General features: G+C 40.5%; 1 protein-coding gene across 1 annotated transcript in view; it reads right to left on the bottom strand.

Moving 5' to 3' along the window:
• The window catches only part of ITGA8 (integrin subunit alpha 8), a 159,148-nt gene that overhangs the window by 43,809 nt on the left and 98,124 nt on the right, over positions 1–17,215 (bottom strand). The window contains exons 24-27 of the mRNA XM_054991800.1: positions 14,471–14,576; positions 10,812–10,970; positions 4,892–5,014; positions 263–376 (exon numbers count right to left, since the gene is read on the bottom strand). Of these exons, the coding sequence (XP_054847775.1) occupies positions 263–376; positions 4,892–5,014; positions 10,812–10,970; positions 14,471–14,576 (502 nt within the window). The remainder of the gene's footprint in view (positions 1–262; positions 377–4,891; positions 5,015–10,811; positions 10,971–14,470; positions 14,577–17,215) is intronic.

Consider the following 17,215-nt stretch of genomic DNA (forward strand, 5'->3'; position numbering starts at 1 on the left):
GATCTGAACTTTTCAGTGTACTCCAGCATTCTAGCACAGACTACCTGGGGGACGAAACCTTGGTCTTTGGAAGTTCTGTTCCATCTTCATTTACCTGAATCAGGCTTGGATGGGCTTGGGAGCAGGATTTCAGTAAGATCATGTATTACAGAAGCAAGATTCACATTTCACTTAATAACTCACACATTTCACACATAACTCACTTAATGGACTCACACATACACTTCCTTTCCAATATCATTTTACGCATGCATTTCCTTACCTTCAGAAATGTTGAGGCCCATAACCGAGACCGTATTTTCAGTGCAGCACTTTTCCCTCTTTCTAAGAGTCCTACTGAACAGGTGATTATCAGGCACTCCACATTTGTACAGTTCTGTATGAAAAACAATATAACATTCCAATAATCCCTTGGAAGCAAAATAAGAGCACTTATGTAAGCAGTCTTCATAATGGAATATAGAATCCCAGCATGATTGACTCTAATTTTTAAAGAAGAAAAGGTTTGGAATTTATTTTCTAAAAAAGGAAATGCGCATTCACAGTGCCATCCTAAGCAGAGTTACATACTTTTAAATCCACTGAAATCAGGATTAGAATTACACAGCACATTACCACATTAAACAGGAATATAGCCTGACAATAACATCTGGGTTTCCTTGTTGGAGAACAATAATCCCCACCCCCGATTTGTAAATATAATATTTTATGTAAATAAAATATGTAAATAGATGTAAAATAGATGTAAAATAAGTAAAATTATGTAAATATAATATTTTATGTATCATGTTAAGATTGCTGACTGACTATTCCTTTATTAGATGAATAGAACACTGGTTGACTAATGTTTCATTCACAGGATCTAATGTTAAAAGATAGGTTGGGGATCCTTCTGTGGGTTTGAATGACTGATCTATCAAAGCCTGGAGGTGATAGCCCCTACTGAAGACAGGAGTCAGTATGGGTGTGTGAAAAAAAGAAATTAACCGTTTGGGAAAGACAGACCAAGGAAGGCAGAGAGAGAGAGAGAGAGAGAGAGAGAGAGAGAGAGAGAGAGAGAGAGAGAGAGAGAGAGAGAGAGAGAGAGAGAGAGAGCATAAGAGCTCTGAAATAGTGAAGGTGCATCACCTTGTGGCTCAGTGTGTCTCCAGGGACCTGTCTGGGATTGCAGGTTGGTTACTTTCTAGGAGTGATTCTGTACTTCTGCCTCGGTTCTATTTGCATTTTTGCAAATGATGAAAATATTGCAGACATCCTAAATCTGAGTGCTCTCTTATCCAAAGAAAATCAAACCCAGGTAGCACTGACCCTACAACTTCTTACTGTTTTGAGAAGCAGGGTTACCATACACACTAGAGAATAAATACGAAGCAGTAAGATTTCTTCATTCATACTCCCCATCACCCCCTTTAACACAGCACTTCATGATCTAATGTTAATTTTTGTCAAATTATACCCTCTCTATAATTTGGTATCAAGAAAATAATTAAATGCATATAATTTTATACCTGTAAATAGCAGTGCATTTGTACACAAAATTATACAATGCACCATAGAATGTTCCTCCATTAAAACTGAATTAAAGATTACGTCTGCTCTGCTTTCATCTACTTCCTCGACGGAAACCTGATTACACAGCACTTATTGCAAGGATGCATTTTAGAGGATGCATTTGTTTAGCTTTTCTTATTTGAACAAGTCTTTAATCTGGCCAGACTTGTTTACTTTTCTGTCTTGTAGGAGAAGGATGGCATGTTTTATTTTTAATTTATAATCATCCCAGATTGGAAGTCACATAATCAGAGGCCTATGCCGAAACTCATTTTTATCAGATGTATGTAACTTGCAGCCTAATGGATTTTTTGTCCATACTAGTTCTTAACCAAAACCTAAGAACCGTTCAGCTACTTCTGTGCACTCCAACACATAGTTTAGAGCTGCCTGTTCCAAGGATAAAAAAGGCAAAATCTCACCAGGACTTGCCAGAAGTAGCTCCTTTAAATTCTAGCCACGGGCTGTGATCCATGGACTGTGATGTGCACACAAGGCTCCGTGGAAGGCATGATGTTCCTTAATCTCATGATGAGGAATGTTTCATGTACACAATGGAATTGCGCATATAGAGCATTCCTCAAATCAAGAGAATGAAGCAATCCCTCATCAGATCCTCAGTATAAGCACTGAAATGACTAGGGAGGGAGGCTGAAATATGAAAACAGCAGCAGGCAAAACAAAAGATGTGCTTGTTACCTTCCCCACCCCGTTTCAATCATCTTGGCTGTTCATCCTCATCAAAAATATCGTTAGAGAAAGACACCATAGCAAAAATTGCCAGACTAAACTCAAGCACAATAAAGTTGGATGAAACTACTGAATAAAGCTCTGGTTCTTGTTTATTCTACCATATAAAATGCAGATCTCACACAGTGTTACTATTTGGGCTAACCATTTGCAGTTGCACAGTTTGAACTGGCAACATGAAAGACGAGTCCTTGAGAAAGATAGCAGATAAACAGCAATCTGGTATGGATTGAGAGTTTTTATGGCTGGATGGTAGCATCTTCACAGGTGGTCCTTCCTGGAATTTAGAATTGATGTTAGATCAACCTTGTTGATAGGAGTCAAGAATCACGGCTGTGTCCACATAGCAATAATTTTCTTTGTTCCTTCCACTGCCACTGTGAATGCATTTGCAGTGCCAACCGGGTGTCCTTTTAGTAGTTTTCCTTGTATACTTTCCTTGTTTCATTCACATATGACTATTTCCTGTGCCACTGAGCTCTTAAAAAAAACCCAGTAGAGTGAATCCTACCCTTTTCCAATCACTCAATGGAGCAAAGTTTGAAGCCCTTTTCCAGCCAAGGACGCCTTCCTCCAACTGAACTGGCTCTTCCTCCAACAGAAAAGCCCCAAGTAGGAGGAAGCTTCCTTAGTCTGGATAATGGCTCCTTGGAGGATGTGTGATATATAAATTGCATGTATGTATGTATGTAATAGAACAGTCTGCTCCTCCCCTAATATCTGTGTGATTTAGTTTGGTCCTATAGGGTGGAGCTCTTGTTTCAGTTTCTAGTTTTGTATGTTAGCTGAAGTTGTCGGTTGTTGGAGTTGTCTTCTTGCAAATAAATGGCTGATGTTCTGAGCCAGCTTGTCTCTGCTGAATGGACCTGAGGACAAGTGCCTGAGTGGGAACTCTAATCTGGGAACTCACTGCCAAAGGGGGATATGACAGCATCCACGCAATTAACTGACATATTGCTACATCTTAATGCTGTACTGATATGTTAATTACCATTTTTAAAGCCCTCCAGTTGCAAGGGTGGAGAGAATGGTGGCTGTAGGGGCTGGGAAAAGGAAAATGGTGCTGGTATAGATGGGAAAATGCACACTGTATCATCCATACAGCATGCAAAAGTGTTTCAATTGTGATTTTCACGAAGAGACTATACCAATCTAGATTTTGGAAAGATTACAGTAAAAGTGGAGAAAGTAGATGATGTGGGCATGTGAGTTCTTTAAAAAAAAAAAAAAAAAGCTCCCCCAGTTTAGACTTGAAACCAGAGCAAAATCTCTTTGTGGAAGCAGCCCAAGATGACATGGAAGAACATTATTGTGTATTACTATATTTTAAATCAAATTTGATGCTTTTAGAAACAAAATAAAATCTTTGAATAACTTCAGAGCCTTTTCTCCTTTGAAGTAAAAGCAGTTGTTCTTTGATTTAAAGGGGGGGAGGAAGATGTGCAGCTGTGTTTGTATTTCAGCGTGCTAAATGCCACAAAGAGACTTTTTTTAGTAATGACCAATATTCCTCCTCCTGACTGACATGACAATTAAACTGGGAACTTCCTAGTGTACAGGAACACAACAATGATTGTGCCAGTTCCTTTCCAAATGGTATCTAGGTTTGAGTCAACCATAATCAAAGTTAATGCACCAGCACACACAAGCTCTGTGCAGCTGTTCTCTACATAGGGAGGAGGGAATCTGTCACCTCCTTATGCCCAGCATTGATTGGTAACTGCGCATGGTAGCTTAAAGAGAAATTGCATGATTAGTGAATCACATTTTGCTCAAGCAATTCTCCCTTACATGTATAGGATACTGATAGGGTCCCCAGGTCCCTATACTCTCCTGGCAGGAGGTGGGGGAGCTGGGATTTTCTTCTTGTCATTACTTCCCGGAGAGGTCATCATGCCTCTCCAAGAAGTAATGACAAGACTCCGGGAAGTGATGTTATCATGCCAGCCACAGGTGTGTTCTTGCGCTTTGCATGAGGCTAATTCTGGCCCCAACAAAGCATAAGAGCATGCTCACAGCCAGTGCGGTGATGTCACTTCAGGAAGTGACATTGTTGAGCCCCACTGGGAGCACACTCAGTGTGCGCATTCCCGGGTTGCCTGCTGGTGGCGGGTGATTGCCAGAGGGTTTGCCACCTCCTGCCTATCATCAGCAGGCAATTTGTAAGCCTAGATACTGACCATGCATGAAGATCAGATATACAGAGAATGTAAGGCTTTCCAACATGATTGTGACCCATTCTATATGTTCAACGGATGTCTCCATGAGACTATTGTGAACTGCATGTGAGCAGTTTGTATCTTCAATGTCAGGGTGGAGTAATACTAATCTTCATCACTCAGCTCTTGTGCTCTACAGCAATGGTCTTCCACCTTTCCAGACCCTGACCCCTTTTTCAGCACTCGGGCGGCCACATGGGACCCCTTGGGCTGTAAGCTTCTGATATCAGAGATTAGGCATGAAGAGGTGAAGTGAGAGTTATGACCTTTCCAGTGTGAAGGCCAGAACTGTGGGTAGGAGACCCGGAGAGCTAAGCATTATAGACACAGAAGACTTTCCTCAATGGCTCTATAATATTCAGGCATCTCACCAGAATTTTTGCAGAGTTTGTTTGATGCTCTATCGCTTTGACTTCCCTCCGCCCAACATAGTGAGGAATAGAGGAGTTGCGCAAAAATGCAGCAAGTTCCGGTGTGTCCTGTGGCACAGCAAACTGCAAGGAGAAGGAGAGAGGTAAATTGCATAGACTTTTCAATTGCTCTAACAGATATATTGAGATAACGGGCATTGTCTCCCCCTCACCCATTTATTGGCTCTCTCTTGAGAATAGCTATCTGGCCGTCTTCAGCAACCAGGAAGATTAGGTACTACCCTGCAGGATGTTGTGAAACAGAAAAAACTTGACTTTTTCTATCATTTGAATGGCTTTTGCAACTGCATTTTGTATTAGTTACACTCTTGGGACTAGATTCTGTTCATCATTGTACAAGCAGGCACTTAGCATGGGTCCAGAAACCTTGTGGTTAGTAGTCAATAGTTTTATTGGCACTGGTAAATACTTTTGGTATGATCACTATTTGTGGCTTTCTGGAAGACTAATTATTTCAACTATGATTTTCTGTATCTGGAAAAACAACTCTGGATAAATAGCTGTAAATAAAACATTTTTTTGGAGAAATCTTAGAACCGATGTCTGGTTTTGTTGATACAGTTTTTACATTAATCATAAAAGAAGGAACTTGGATTCATATTATTTCCTTTTCTATATCTTCAGCAAGCATGTCGATTTCAGAAGAAGTTGAAAAACATAACTTTCTAATTTAGAATCTCACAAAGGGAATAAATCTGTATATTCAAGCAGGGTTGATAAGATTTTAAAAAATAAAGAGTTAAAAAATAAAGTTAAAAACAACAACATTTAGAAATATAGTGCAGGGGATAGGAAAGACAAAAAGAAAATAGCAAATTATATACAATATTCTATATTTGTCATTGGAACTTCAGATATGTTATCTGGTCTGCAACAACCACCATGGGGTACATATGGACTCAGGCTTTGCCACCGGGGAAAGAGTGTTATTGTAACTCTTACACCTGTGTAGTTTTGAAAATGTTCCCCAGGCTGTTCTATGTGCCAGCTGGGAAAAAGAGAGGTACAATATGGGTACAGGAGAGGGAAAGAGCCAGCTCCTGCCTCTCCATGTCAGCACCTCTGTGCTTGATTTTAAGGTTAATATAACAGGTCTGGCATCCCAATTACAAAACTCCAGTGTAGTTTGGCTCTTGGCTTTTGTAAAACAAAACAGAAAAATGATTTACTTTTTTTTTGTTTACAAGAAAGGGGTAAGGATAAGAAACAATGAGTTACTACAATGAGTGCTATGAGTTAGACTGAACATGTAAGAATGGGTTGAACAACAGAAAAGGCTGCCCAAGAGGGTCAAACAGTCATTTTTACAGGAGGTTTTAAAGATGAGAGCAGATGAGCACTGATCAGTGAAATGGTTCCAATGTGATGAATTTAGTACTCTGTGATTATGGTTGATCGCAATTTACAGGCTTTCTTTTCCTCCAGGGAGGAATACATATGGAAAACCTTATTAGAATACCAAATTCATGCCAGCTCTTGGTCATGGATCCTTCCTGAAAATTCCATGTGGGTTTTTCATTCCAAGCATTTTCTGTATGCATTCTTCCACAGGTATTCTTATACAGAAGAAAAACATTCATCTCAATTGGCTCCAGTCGAGGTAATCGTTCTTTTCAACAGGGCTGGATTGAATGTCTCTTGGTGTACTGCCCAGCATTGTTTATTCATTTATTAGAGTATTTACTATATACCCCAGCTTTTTACTTATAAACAAATATTCCAGGCAGCTTACAGTACTGAAAGCTATACAAAACAGTTAAAAAACTTGCAAACACTGATTTCACAGGTTAAAAATCTTCCCAGAATAAAAACTTTTAAAAGTTGATACAGAAAGGCTTCTAAAGAAGAAACCATCTGCAGTGAGGGGGAAAGTGAGTTCCAAGGGGCAGAGACAAGTACCAATTACGTTCTTATGCTAGGAATCTCACCAATCAGACTTCTCCAGTGAGGGTTCCTGTAATAAGGCTTCATTAACCAAGCTCATAGCATGGAACTGCTATGTGAGGAGATGATCCACCAGGTACCTTGGATCCAAACCATTTAGAATGTTGGACTAGTACCTGGGAAACCCAAGTTCAAATCCTGACTCTGCTATGAAAACTGACTAGATGATACTGGGATATCTCAGTGTCATTCTCAGAACAGGGTTGTTCTGAGAATAAAATAGAGGAGGAGAGAAAAATACAAGCTGCCTTGAGCCCCCATCAAGAAGTCTATAGTGTATAATGGAAGTAAATACATGAAAAAATACAGTTAAGGCCTAAAAGCAAGAGATACACACACAGTGGCTCAGAAGCCACATGTGGCTCATTGACATGCTATTGGTAACTTTTCTGAGCACTGCTCCCCGATGTAGTACCTGCCCCATATTTTAGGAGAGTGGGCAAGGTAGGTGTGCCCACATGAAATAGCTACCTCCTAAAGGACTGGAGGACAGGTAAGCTGCGAGCATCCCCAAGGTGCAGGCATTGTGCCAGGGATGGGAGGAAAGGGCCTGTCTTCTCCAACACTGACCCCTTCTTTGTGCCCTCTGTGTTTTCATCCCAGCATCTGGCTGGATGACAGTAAGAAAGCAAGGATGCTGTAGAGAAGAGAGAGTAAAACCACTATCGCACCACAGCAGCTACCTAGGAAAAGAGCACAGTGGGGTGGTTTTATTTTTAAAACATATCACAATTTGTATGTGATGGTTGTAGAGATGCTGACATTCTATGTGTGAGTCTCAATCAAGAGCAGACTGGGAAGTAAAAATGGCCCTGGAGCAAGCTACGCTGAGAGGTCCCTGTGGTGCTACAAGACAGCACAGTGGCACAAAGCAATGGGTATTAGTGCACCCATTGCTACTCCCTGAAAACTGGCAGCAATGTGGTAAAAGACACTTGGTGAACTGGCACCAATAACCAATGCTGATGAAAGGTCTGAGCCATGGCCCTTGAGGTTCTGGCAGAATTGCAGAGTTTGGTTATGCTTGCTCCTGGCCACCAGTGGCCAAGGTCCACCAGGAAATTATATGGTCAGTCCACCCCTGGGCTGGATCAACATATACAGCTGAATGAGGTGGTGAAACAAGGCCTAGCACTATCTTATTGTTAACCCATGAAACAAAATTCCTCACATGCTTAGGATGGAGACAGGTCCTAACCACCCCTTTTCCAGCAGCACTGGAGTTCAATTTGAAGGAAATTTTAAACATATGCTTTGCACAAAGCTTTGTGTCATAAGTAGACATGGGCACGAACCAAAAAAATTTATCGAACCAGCGGATCGTGGTTTGGTGCGGACCACGATCCCGAATTCCCGAACACCAACGACCATCTCCCATCCCCGAACCGAACCTGGATCGTGGAAAACGCAGCGGGGCGCGCTGCTGTTCCCAGCCCATGGCTATTTATAAGCATGGGTCCCATTCAGCAACACAGGAGGTCTGTGTTTGGCCATCAGAGCTGCCTATCAGGGTTTGCAGGGATGAGATTGGAGTGCCCATGGCTACAGAACACCCCCTTCCCCCTCCCTCCCCTGGGTGTCTTCTCCCAACTTGTAACTGCTTTGCAGCTCCGTGGTTGGAAGGAAGCCTGCTGATCAAGGAAAGCTGGGCTTCCATTTGGGTGTCCAGGGCGACAGAAGGAGGGCAGGCAGAGCTCAGGCATTCCCCTGGCTCCGTTGCCAGGGGAATAGATTGCTGGTGCCTGAGTGTCTGGATTCCCAAACAGAGCCCGAACGCCATGATCCAGGCCTCTCCCGACCGCTGGATCGTTGGCCGTGGACTATCACGATCTGCCGGGTCGCAATCGCCATTTTCGTGGGTTTTTGATGCTCATAATGCGATTCATGCCCATCTCTAGTCATAAGTCTGACCTGCACATTCCCATCCCTTCAAATATACAAGGTTCTGCAGTGGTGGCTGGTGAGAAGGTTCTACAGTGGCAGGGAGAGAAAAACCTACAATGCTAAAAGGTCCTCTGATAATTTAAAGGGTTAAAATTATATAGTTAATATTAATACTGTCATATTGTGGTATGTATGCTTAGGGTAGGGCAGATAGCATGCAGTAGTTAGATGGCTCTTTTCGTTGATGGGAACTGTCAATGTGGCTCTCCGTAAACCATGGAGTGAGTACCACTGCCTTAAAGGTCACTGCCAGCTCCTTATATTAGGCTCAGATGCACACTGGCAGCCAATGTAATTGGCACAAGACAGGACTTGTTGCAGCTAGTACCTTGGCCACTGCGTTATTGTTATTTATAGTCCTCCTTTCTTGTTGAGACTCAAGGCAGATAACACAGGGTAAATCACATGATCAGTGGTTGGGACATTCGGATAGACAATACGAGTACAGATTACAGAAAATGAAAACAAGCAAAACCTGATACATAATTAATGCAATGCTGAAACAAAACAAACAATTTGACATTTTGTGTTCTGAACTAGTTGAAGCTTATTAGCCATCTTCAAAGGCAGCGCTTCATACAGCACATGGCAATAGTCCAACCTGGATATTACTGACATTTGTGACTTTGGCCACATCTGCCTTTTCCACAGAGGCCACAGCTGGTGAACCAACTAACGTAGAAAAACACTCATGACTACTTCTTTCGCATGGTCAATGAATCCTCCAAGAGCATTTCCAGACTGTGAGCTTCCTCCTCCAAGGACAATACAACTCCCTCTCATGCAAGTTAAAAATTTATTTCTGGATCAGCTTTCTCTCTGACCCACAGAACTTATGTTTAATCAGGAACTGTTGGAATTACAAGATGGTTATTCAGATAAATGTAAATGCTTCCGTGAGCATTACCTGGGTACAGTTTTGGTTTTGGTATAAAGACAGCCGTAGTTCTAAGACCTTCTAGATGTGGATGTGAACAAAAAAAAATCCACAGGGAACTTTCTAGAGTCACTGCATAGCATCAAGTTCACACATTCAAACTTCCAAGGATTATCCCTACGTAACAGGGCACACATACATATAACATGTGATCCAGGTACTCTTCACGTAGATCTAAGTGCCTTAAGGCATTGGTGCTACGATTTCTCCCTCCGTTTTTAAGCCAAAGGACTGGATCTGTGTATAGTATATCCAGGGTACAAGATGCCCCATACAAGTGAGGGAGGAGGGTGAGACACTGCATGCTCCCTCCCTCCACCACACCTACAGAATCCTCAGGAGGCTGAGTGAACTTACTTCAGGTGTTGTTCAGTTCAACAAACAAGAGCCCTTTGTTTTGACAGAGGAAAGGAAGATGAGAGATTTTTCTTGGAGAGTTTCCTGAAGAAGTAGGACTTTGCATATTTATTTATTTTGTATGTACTTTTTTACTTTTATACCCCCTCTACCTTGAATGAGACCTGAAGCAGTTTACAGCATTAAAAACAACAATAAATATTATATATTAAAACTAAAAAAAAATCACTACAATTGAGGGGTCCCACAAGAATACAACTGATAGTAAAGAGAGAATGCCGTTCATCTTATATGAGAGAATGCCATTCATCTTATAAAAAATCTGCTCCTGTTGATCTGTTGAAATGTTGCCCTTATTCAAGCAGCTGCATGAGCTGAAACACAACCTTGTGGAAGTTGTCCCCCATGGCAGGCAGTGTATGTAAAGCAGCTTTCCATGCAGTTTCAGCATTTCATTATGTGCAATCACACAAGCAGGAAAAACAAGGGGTTTTGCTAGCATTGATAAATCACTGGAACTACATTGTAAGCAACTTGCCATAAACAAGGTACCCTGTCAAGCAGGTCTCACATGTTGTGGCTCTTTGATGAAAATTGCCTGAAACTACTTCTAGAAGTAACATCATAGGGAGATATAGCAAGCAGCATTTTAAGATGCGTTTCTGATAAGGATCATACCTTTATTTCTAAACTGTTGATAGCAGAGCTTGTCTGACACTGCAACGGTCCATGTGTCTGAATGTGCAGGATGTAAAGAAGGAATTCCTCTCTGTTCAGGACTGGCCATTCCACATACAAGAGTGTATCATTGACGGCACTAGGCCCAGCGTTGTGCAACTATAGGGTTATAGAGTAGATTTAAGTAGAAACTTGCAGTTGAATATCCTAAATCAAAATATAAAATATATATAAAATCCCACTCCTATTAGCACTCATTGCCAGGTCACAATGCTGCAATGAGAAAAGGTACAACTGGAAGAATTCCCCTAGCAGGGGCTGCTGGCAGAATTCCCTTTCGGATTCTTTGTGTTCCCTCTTACTTTACATTGATAGTGCACAGACAGACTTGCTTGTCACTAGGCTTACATGTACTTTTAGCCCAGTTCTACTTTCTCCTTGACTTCTCCAATTCCACCTTTCTACCACCCATTGCTTCCCCCTCAGGTCTCTGCTTTTTAGCCTTGAACCTTCTGGGGCCTCTTCCCCATGATCAGCTTTCTCTGCACAGATTTTAACCCCAGCCAAAATGATAAACTACGTTTTTTCTCAGAAAAAACAATCTGCAAATTTCTTTGCTTCACAAATAATTGAACACTTCGAGTCTTCACATCACCTTGGCCAATAAGTATCAGATAATTCCCCACCTTAAGTGCAGTATGGTGTAAAATGTGATGTTTTGCTAATACAATTTTTTAAATCAGTATATTTATTTATTTAGAAAATGTATATATGCTTTCTCTCCAGAGACCTTATCAAGGCAGCTTACAACTAAAACAATAAAACAAAACCATTAAAAACAAACCAATACTATTAAAACTAGCCAGGGCATAAGAGCATAAAATACACTTTGACGTAGATGATTATTTTTATATTTTTATTTATTTTTACTTCATTTATATCCCACCTTTACCCCCAATGGTGACCCAAAGAGACTTCTCCTCACCTCCGTTTTTTTCCCCATAATAAACCCTGTGAGGCTGGTTAGGCTGAGTTTTTGTGATTAGCCCAAGGTCACCCAGCGAGCTTCTATGGGAGAGCAGGGAACTGAACCTAGGTTGCCCAGATCCTAGTCCATCACTCTAGCCACTCAGATCTTAGTCAGAAGTGGACCACAAAACATTAGTTAAAAGCCCAGGTAAAAAGGAATGTTTTAACCTGGTGCCTAAAAGAAAGTAGGGTAGGTGCCAAATGAGTCTCATGGGGAAACACATTCCAAAGGTGAGGTGCCACTACTGAAGTACAGCTCCTCGGGATTTTTTTTAATATAGATAAGGAACAGCTTTGCAAGAACAAATCACTCTGTTTCTCTTTTTTTTGTTTTAACTTGTGAGGAACAGAGTAATAAAAGAACAAAGTGAGTGACTCAGATGAGTTAGCTGGCATGTGGAAGAGGTATGTTCTTCCATGCTTTGATTGCTAATAACATCTGGCAGTTTTACTGCCCAGCCCACAACAAAGATGTAGGATTGGACCCAAAGTTAAGTTTCCATTAATGGACAAACAGCAGGATTTGAGTCCAGTAGCACCTTAGAGACCAAAAGATTTTTCAGGGTATAAGCTTTGGGGATGTTTGACTCTTAAAAGCTTATAACCTGAAAAATCTTGTTGGTCTCTAAGGTGCTACTGGACTCAAATCCTGCTGTTCTACTACAGACCATCACGGCTACCTATCGGAAACTGCATTAAAAGAAGACTGTTCCATCAACAGAATGGAACTTTTTTGCCTCTCCCTTTCCCGCTACAGACTTGTTAATGGAAAATTTAGTCTGGATCCAATCCATGGAATAGTGTTAAGAGCTAGCATGGTGTAGTGATTAGTGCTGAATCTCTACTCCGCCATAGCAGCTTGCCGGGTGACCTTGGGTCAGTCACTCTCTCTCAGCCTACCTTACCTCATGGGGTTGTTTTTGTGAGGATAAAATGGGGGAGAGGAGAATAATGATGTAAGTCACTTTGTGTTCCCACTGCAGAGAATAATGGCAATTAATATCTGAATAAAATAAATAATTACTTTAAATCTGATTGGAATTCTGATTTGACTATCAGTCTTGTGATGCCAATGTTCCAAATGTTTTGGTTTCGTGGTGTTCTGTGAGTACTGGGATCACATGCAAGGGACTGTTTGGTAGCCCAACATCACGTTCAGTGGTGATACATCAGAAGCTAATCCAGCCCCTTGAACTTAAGCATCTTCTGCAGCCAACCATGCTGCAGCTGACAGGGACCGTAAGTATTGCTATTATTTGACTCCAGTAGCACCTTAAAGACCAACAAGACCTCCAAGGTATAAGCTTTTGAGAGACAAGCAAAGGAGCTTGACTCTCAAATGCATATGCCTTGGAAATCTTGTTGGTCTTTAACGTGCTCCTGGAATTGAATCTTGGCTCTTCTACTGCAGACCAACATGGCTACCAACCTGAAACTAATATATGACTTCGTCATCCATTCAACCAGCAATCTAAATGGTCCATTGTTTTCCTCCTTGCTTTTGGCAAGGTCTAGTCCATTAATGGTATGAACCTTGGATCACCTTCCCCCCAAAGCTTTCTCTCCAAACTGTGATCGTTAAAAAAAAATCCTAGAAAAACCTCTGCCTCATGCGGCAAGCATAAAATAAATATGTTTTGTTGTATATGTATGCACAACCCCAGAAATATCAGCAGGATCTTGGGCTATTTTATGGTGAAAACAGATACATTAAAACAGAAGTCACTGCAAGTCCTTCACTACCTGGTATGAGACTGGCTTTGCATTTTAAACGACATACATTCCAGTGAATCAGCCAAGGAGGTCACAGGCTCAATAAAGTTCTAGCAATGCTTCTAATTCCTAACTAAACATGACGATGTGTCAGGCTTCCTGATTCTTCATAATAATTCTACCCTGCTCACGGAAATGTTTGGTTGGGAACCAATAACATCATGCTCAAAACTAATCTGGGGGTTTGTATAGCAAGAAGAGTCATGAATGGCTACAGTCAATCATTTCCCCTCAAATCTGACTTCAGTTGCTGGTTTTTTCAGAGCTTGAAATTGGGGAGGGAGCAATGTAAGAAAACAGAGGCAATGGGAGTGCAGAGAGGAGCATGATTGTTGCCTCTAAAATGGGTATGGAAGGCACCCTAGTATGGAGTTGCTTTTCAAATTTCAGGGGCTGGAGACAAAGGTTTTAGAAGAGTGAGTACAAAGTTCAAGGGCCTGCTTTGAAAGATGGCGGACAGAGTGGATGTTAACAGCATTTGTTGTGGTTAATTTGTTATACCACGTTTGTACAACATGGTTCTGGCAATTTCAGCATTCCCAATTCAATCTCACAATCTTTCTCTCTTTCACTGAAGTTTGAATTATTTATTTCACTTATTTACAAGATTTGTAGGCTGCTTTCTGCCCAATTAGCTCTGACTGAACTGTTATAGTCAACTCTCTCTCTCTCACACACACACATACAGAACTTTCCTCAATAATTATGTTTGAAAAGGCAATCTTACTGCTCTTTGCCCATGAGCCAGAACCCCGCATTAAAGTCCAGGTGCCAGAATTAAGGAATTCATCACGCTCCTGTTAAACTGTAGTCTATAAATGCCTTGGGATGTCATTGTTTTATCTGCAGATTTTTACCTCATATATATGCTCCACCAAAGGACCAATGTCATCTTCCTTGGTAGGCTCTTCCTTTGGTTCCCAGTTATGAATTGGCAAAACAATTTGTGGTGGATGAGAAACTCTAAAAAATTGTTAAAAAATGAAGCCGCATCAGATAGATGATCAATTAAACCAATGAAAATTAATATATTGTGCATAGGAAATGGGGAAAAATCCCTTTGGAAACTGACTGCAAGAGCCAGGAAACCTTCTACGAGCGTGTTCTAAATAGATGCACAGGTAACTCTTCAAACAGGAAAAAAAAGGTAAGTGCAGAAATCAACTATGGTTACTTTACAAACTGGCTGTGATTTAGTTGTCAATTTTACCATTTTCTATTGATTTATATGGGCAGTATCCACTAAACAAACAAGAAATGGAGCCAATAAACTCCTCTACCAATTATCAAGGTACAAATAATGAACTGGAGCTAATGTCACAGTAGTGGTGTTCTGATTTCATTGCTGCACAGCATAATTATTTCTGCAGAGTCCTAGAGTAATGAAAGCTAAAGATTACCTCTATTCTTTTAAAGGTCCATTTTGATTAGTTATGACCAGTATATCTAGGAACTGTGCCCATCCAGAGCTACATTTCAGAATTTATTAACCGTAATTAGGAGTTAAGCAGGATCCAAGTACTACAGCAGTTAAGAACTATAGCAGATTTGCTGTAAGAACTCTTCTGCACTGATTTCTCAATCTCAATCTTTATTAAAACCATCCTAGACAAGCATAAAATGTAACAGCATTCTTATTCTCAAGAGATCAAAGGTAAAAAAATCTGTGCTGATTTCAAAACTGCCACTACTGCAGAAGGGGTTTCACTTTTAAAATATTCTCCCTCTTCGATTTGGGCCAAGAGCAAATTCAACAAAACAATTTCTAGAAACCTATTGCATATTAATTTGAAGCATAACATCAAAAATGTATTTTAATAACTGTGCCTAAAGAGCTATTTTAACAATTTTTGGTATGCACATAAAGTTATTGTAACCAGGGAGATTGTATTGCAAACAAGAAACGGTTAGCATTATTTGGATCTGAATACCTTATGTTAAAACAGTTGGGTAAGGAAATAGTTTCATTTCATTTAGAATCAGTAAAGCAACAACCTATGAAGTTGTAAAGATCCATAGATACAAAAATTAGAGATGTAAAAAAAAGGTGGGTACCCAATGCAACAGAAAAGGATGACACAGATGATTAGAAATAAATTGATTCTTCAGAGTTTATCCAGGGCCAGTTCACTTACCACAGGTATACTAAAATGCCCCATAACACATATGCAAAACTCAAATAACAGGTGTAGGTCCATAAACATCAGTGTACTTTCACCGAAAAGCCTCTCTCATGTAACTAGTTATGTCGTTGACATTTTATCTGCTTGTTGTGCGAAAACGCTGCTATTCCCTGACAAAACACATTTGCTTTGTAAAGTGCAAGGCAGCCCCAAGCTTTGGCTCTTCTGCTACTGGGTGTGGACTGGATCAAGCATACTTCTGCCCCAATGCCTCCCCTGCCATCCTCTTTCCTATCTGTTGGGCTGTAATACCACTCCGAACTTCAGCCTGGGCAAAGCAATATCTGTGTTTCAAGGAGAAAATAGTACCGCTGAATCATTATTAATTAATTGCCTCATGTTTCCTTGCACTCTCACAAAAATGGACCGACAGCTTGCCAGGTGCTAGATAAGGTACAGCCTCAATAGAAGATTTTTGTGCTCCAACTTCATGAGAGGGTCCTCTCAGTCTTTAGGAAAGAGGCACTTGTGCATGAACCTAGTCACAAGATGCCACGAAAATTTCTGTACTGTGTTGAGAGGGGGCACGGTTCAGTTAGCAACAACAGAAATTTACATTCTTGCCAATTGTAAATATCAATGCAAATGATCAGATAGCTGAGCTAAAATATACCCACGTGTATTCACTTATAAAGAGCAATGAGGCCCAATAATAAATATTTAATCTTTAAAGGGAATATTTTGCACTAATCAAAGGAAAGAAAGGCATGTTGGATGAGGTGTTTGACCAAATCTGTATTATTTCACAAACAACTTCTCTTTCAAATGAGAGTATCCATTTTAATTTTCCTTTGGAGATTAGGAAACGGATTGATTTCATATGATGTTAACAAAGCCTAGACAGGATGTACTTTTAGGAGCTGCAAAATTTCTGCTAAGGCTAGCTATGTCTATAGAGGAGGATTTTAAAATCTGGTATTGTTCATCGTATTCCATGAGCTGCATTTTTCTTAGCAACAGATGTTTAAATTTAGACAGTTAGCTAAAGATGAACTTGTAGGAATATATAACCTCTAGATTTTGTAAAGTATACTTAAGATTGCAGATACTTTATTAATAAATTTAGAACCTTGGCCACTATCCAGATACCCTGACAATTATTTCCATGTGCCTGGTAGACCTTTGGGACATATTACCTTGAAGAGTGCTCCTCATGCTGCAATGGAAACCAGGCTGGAAACTTGGAGCCGTTTCAAGAGCAATTTGCGATACAGTGTGGGAACACTGCTCCCCGATAATCCCTCTGAGCCTATGGACAACCTAAAGGAGCTTCCTGGACTAAGACTATTATCTAAACTCTAAAGACAATTTGATGCTACTGTTGCCTATATATACTGGAATTTGAATTAGGTAGACATTTGCTCAATTCTCTGTTTACTTTTTAATTACTTTTGGTTTTTTTAATTTTAAGAAAATTGA

This window comes from Eublepharis macularius, chromosome 11 (assembly GCF_028583425.1).
Source record: "Eublepharis macularius isolate TG4126 chromosome 11, MPM_Emac_v1.0, whole genome shotgun sequence".
Classification (NCBI taxonomy): Eukaryota; Metazoa; Chordata; class Lepidosauria; order Squamata; family Eublepharidae; genus Eublepharis; species Eublepharis macularius.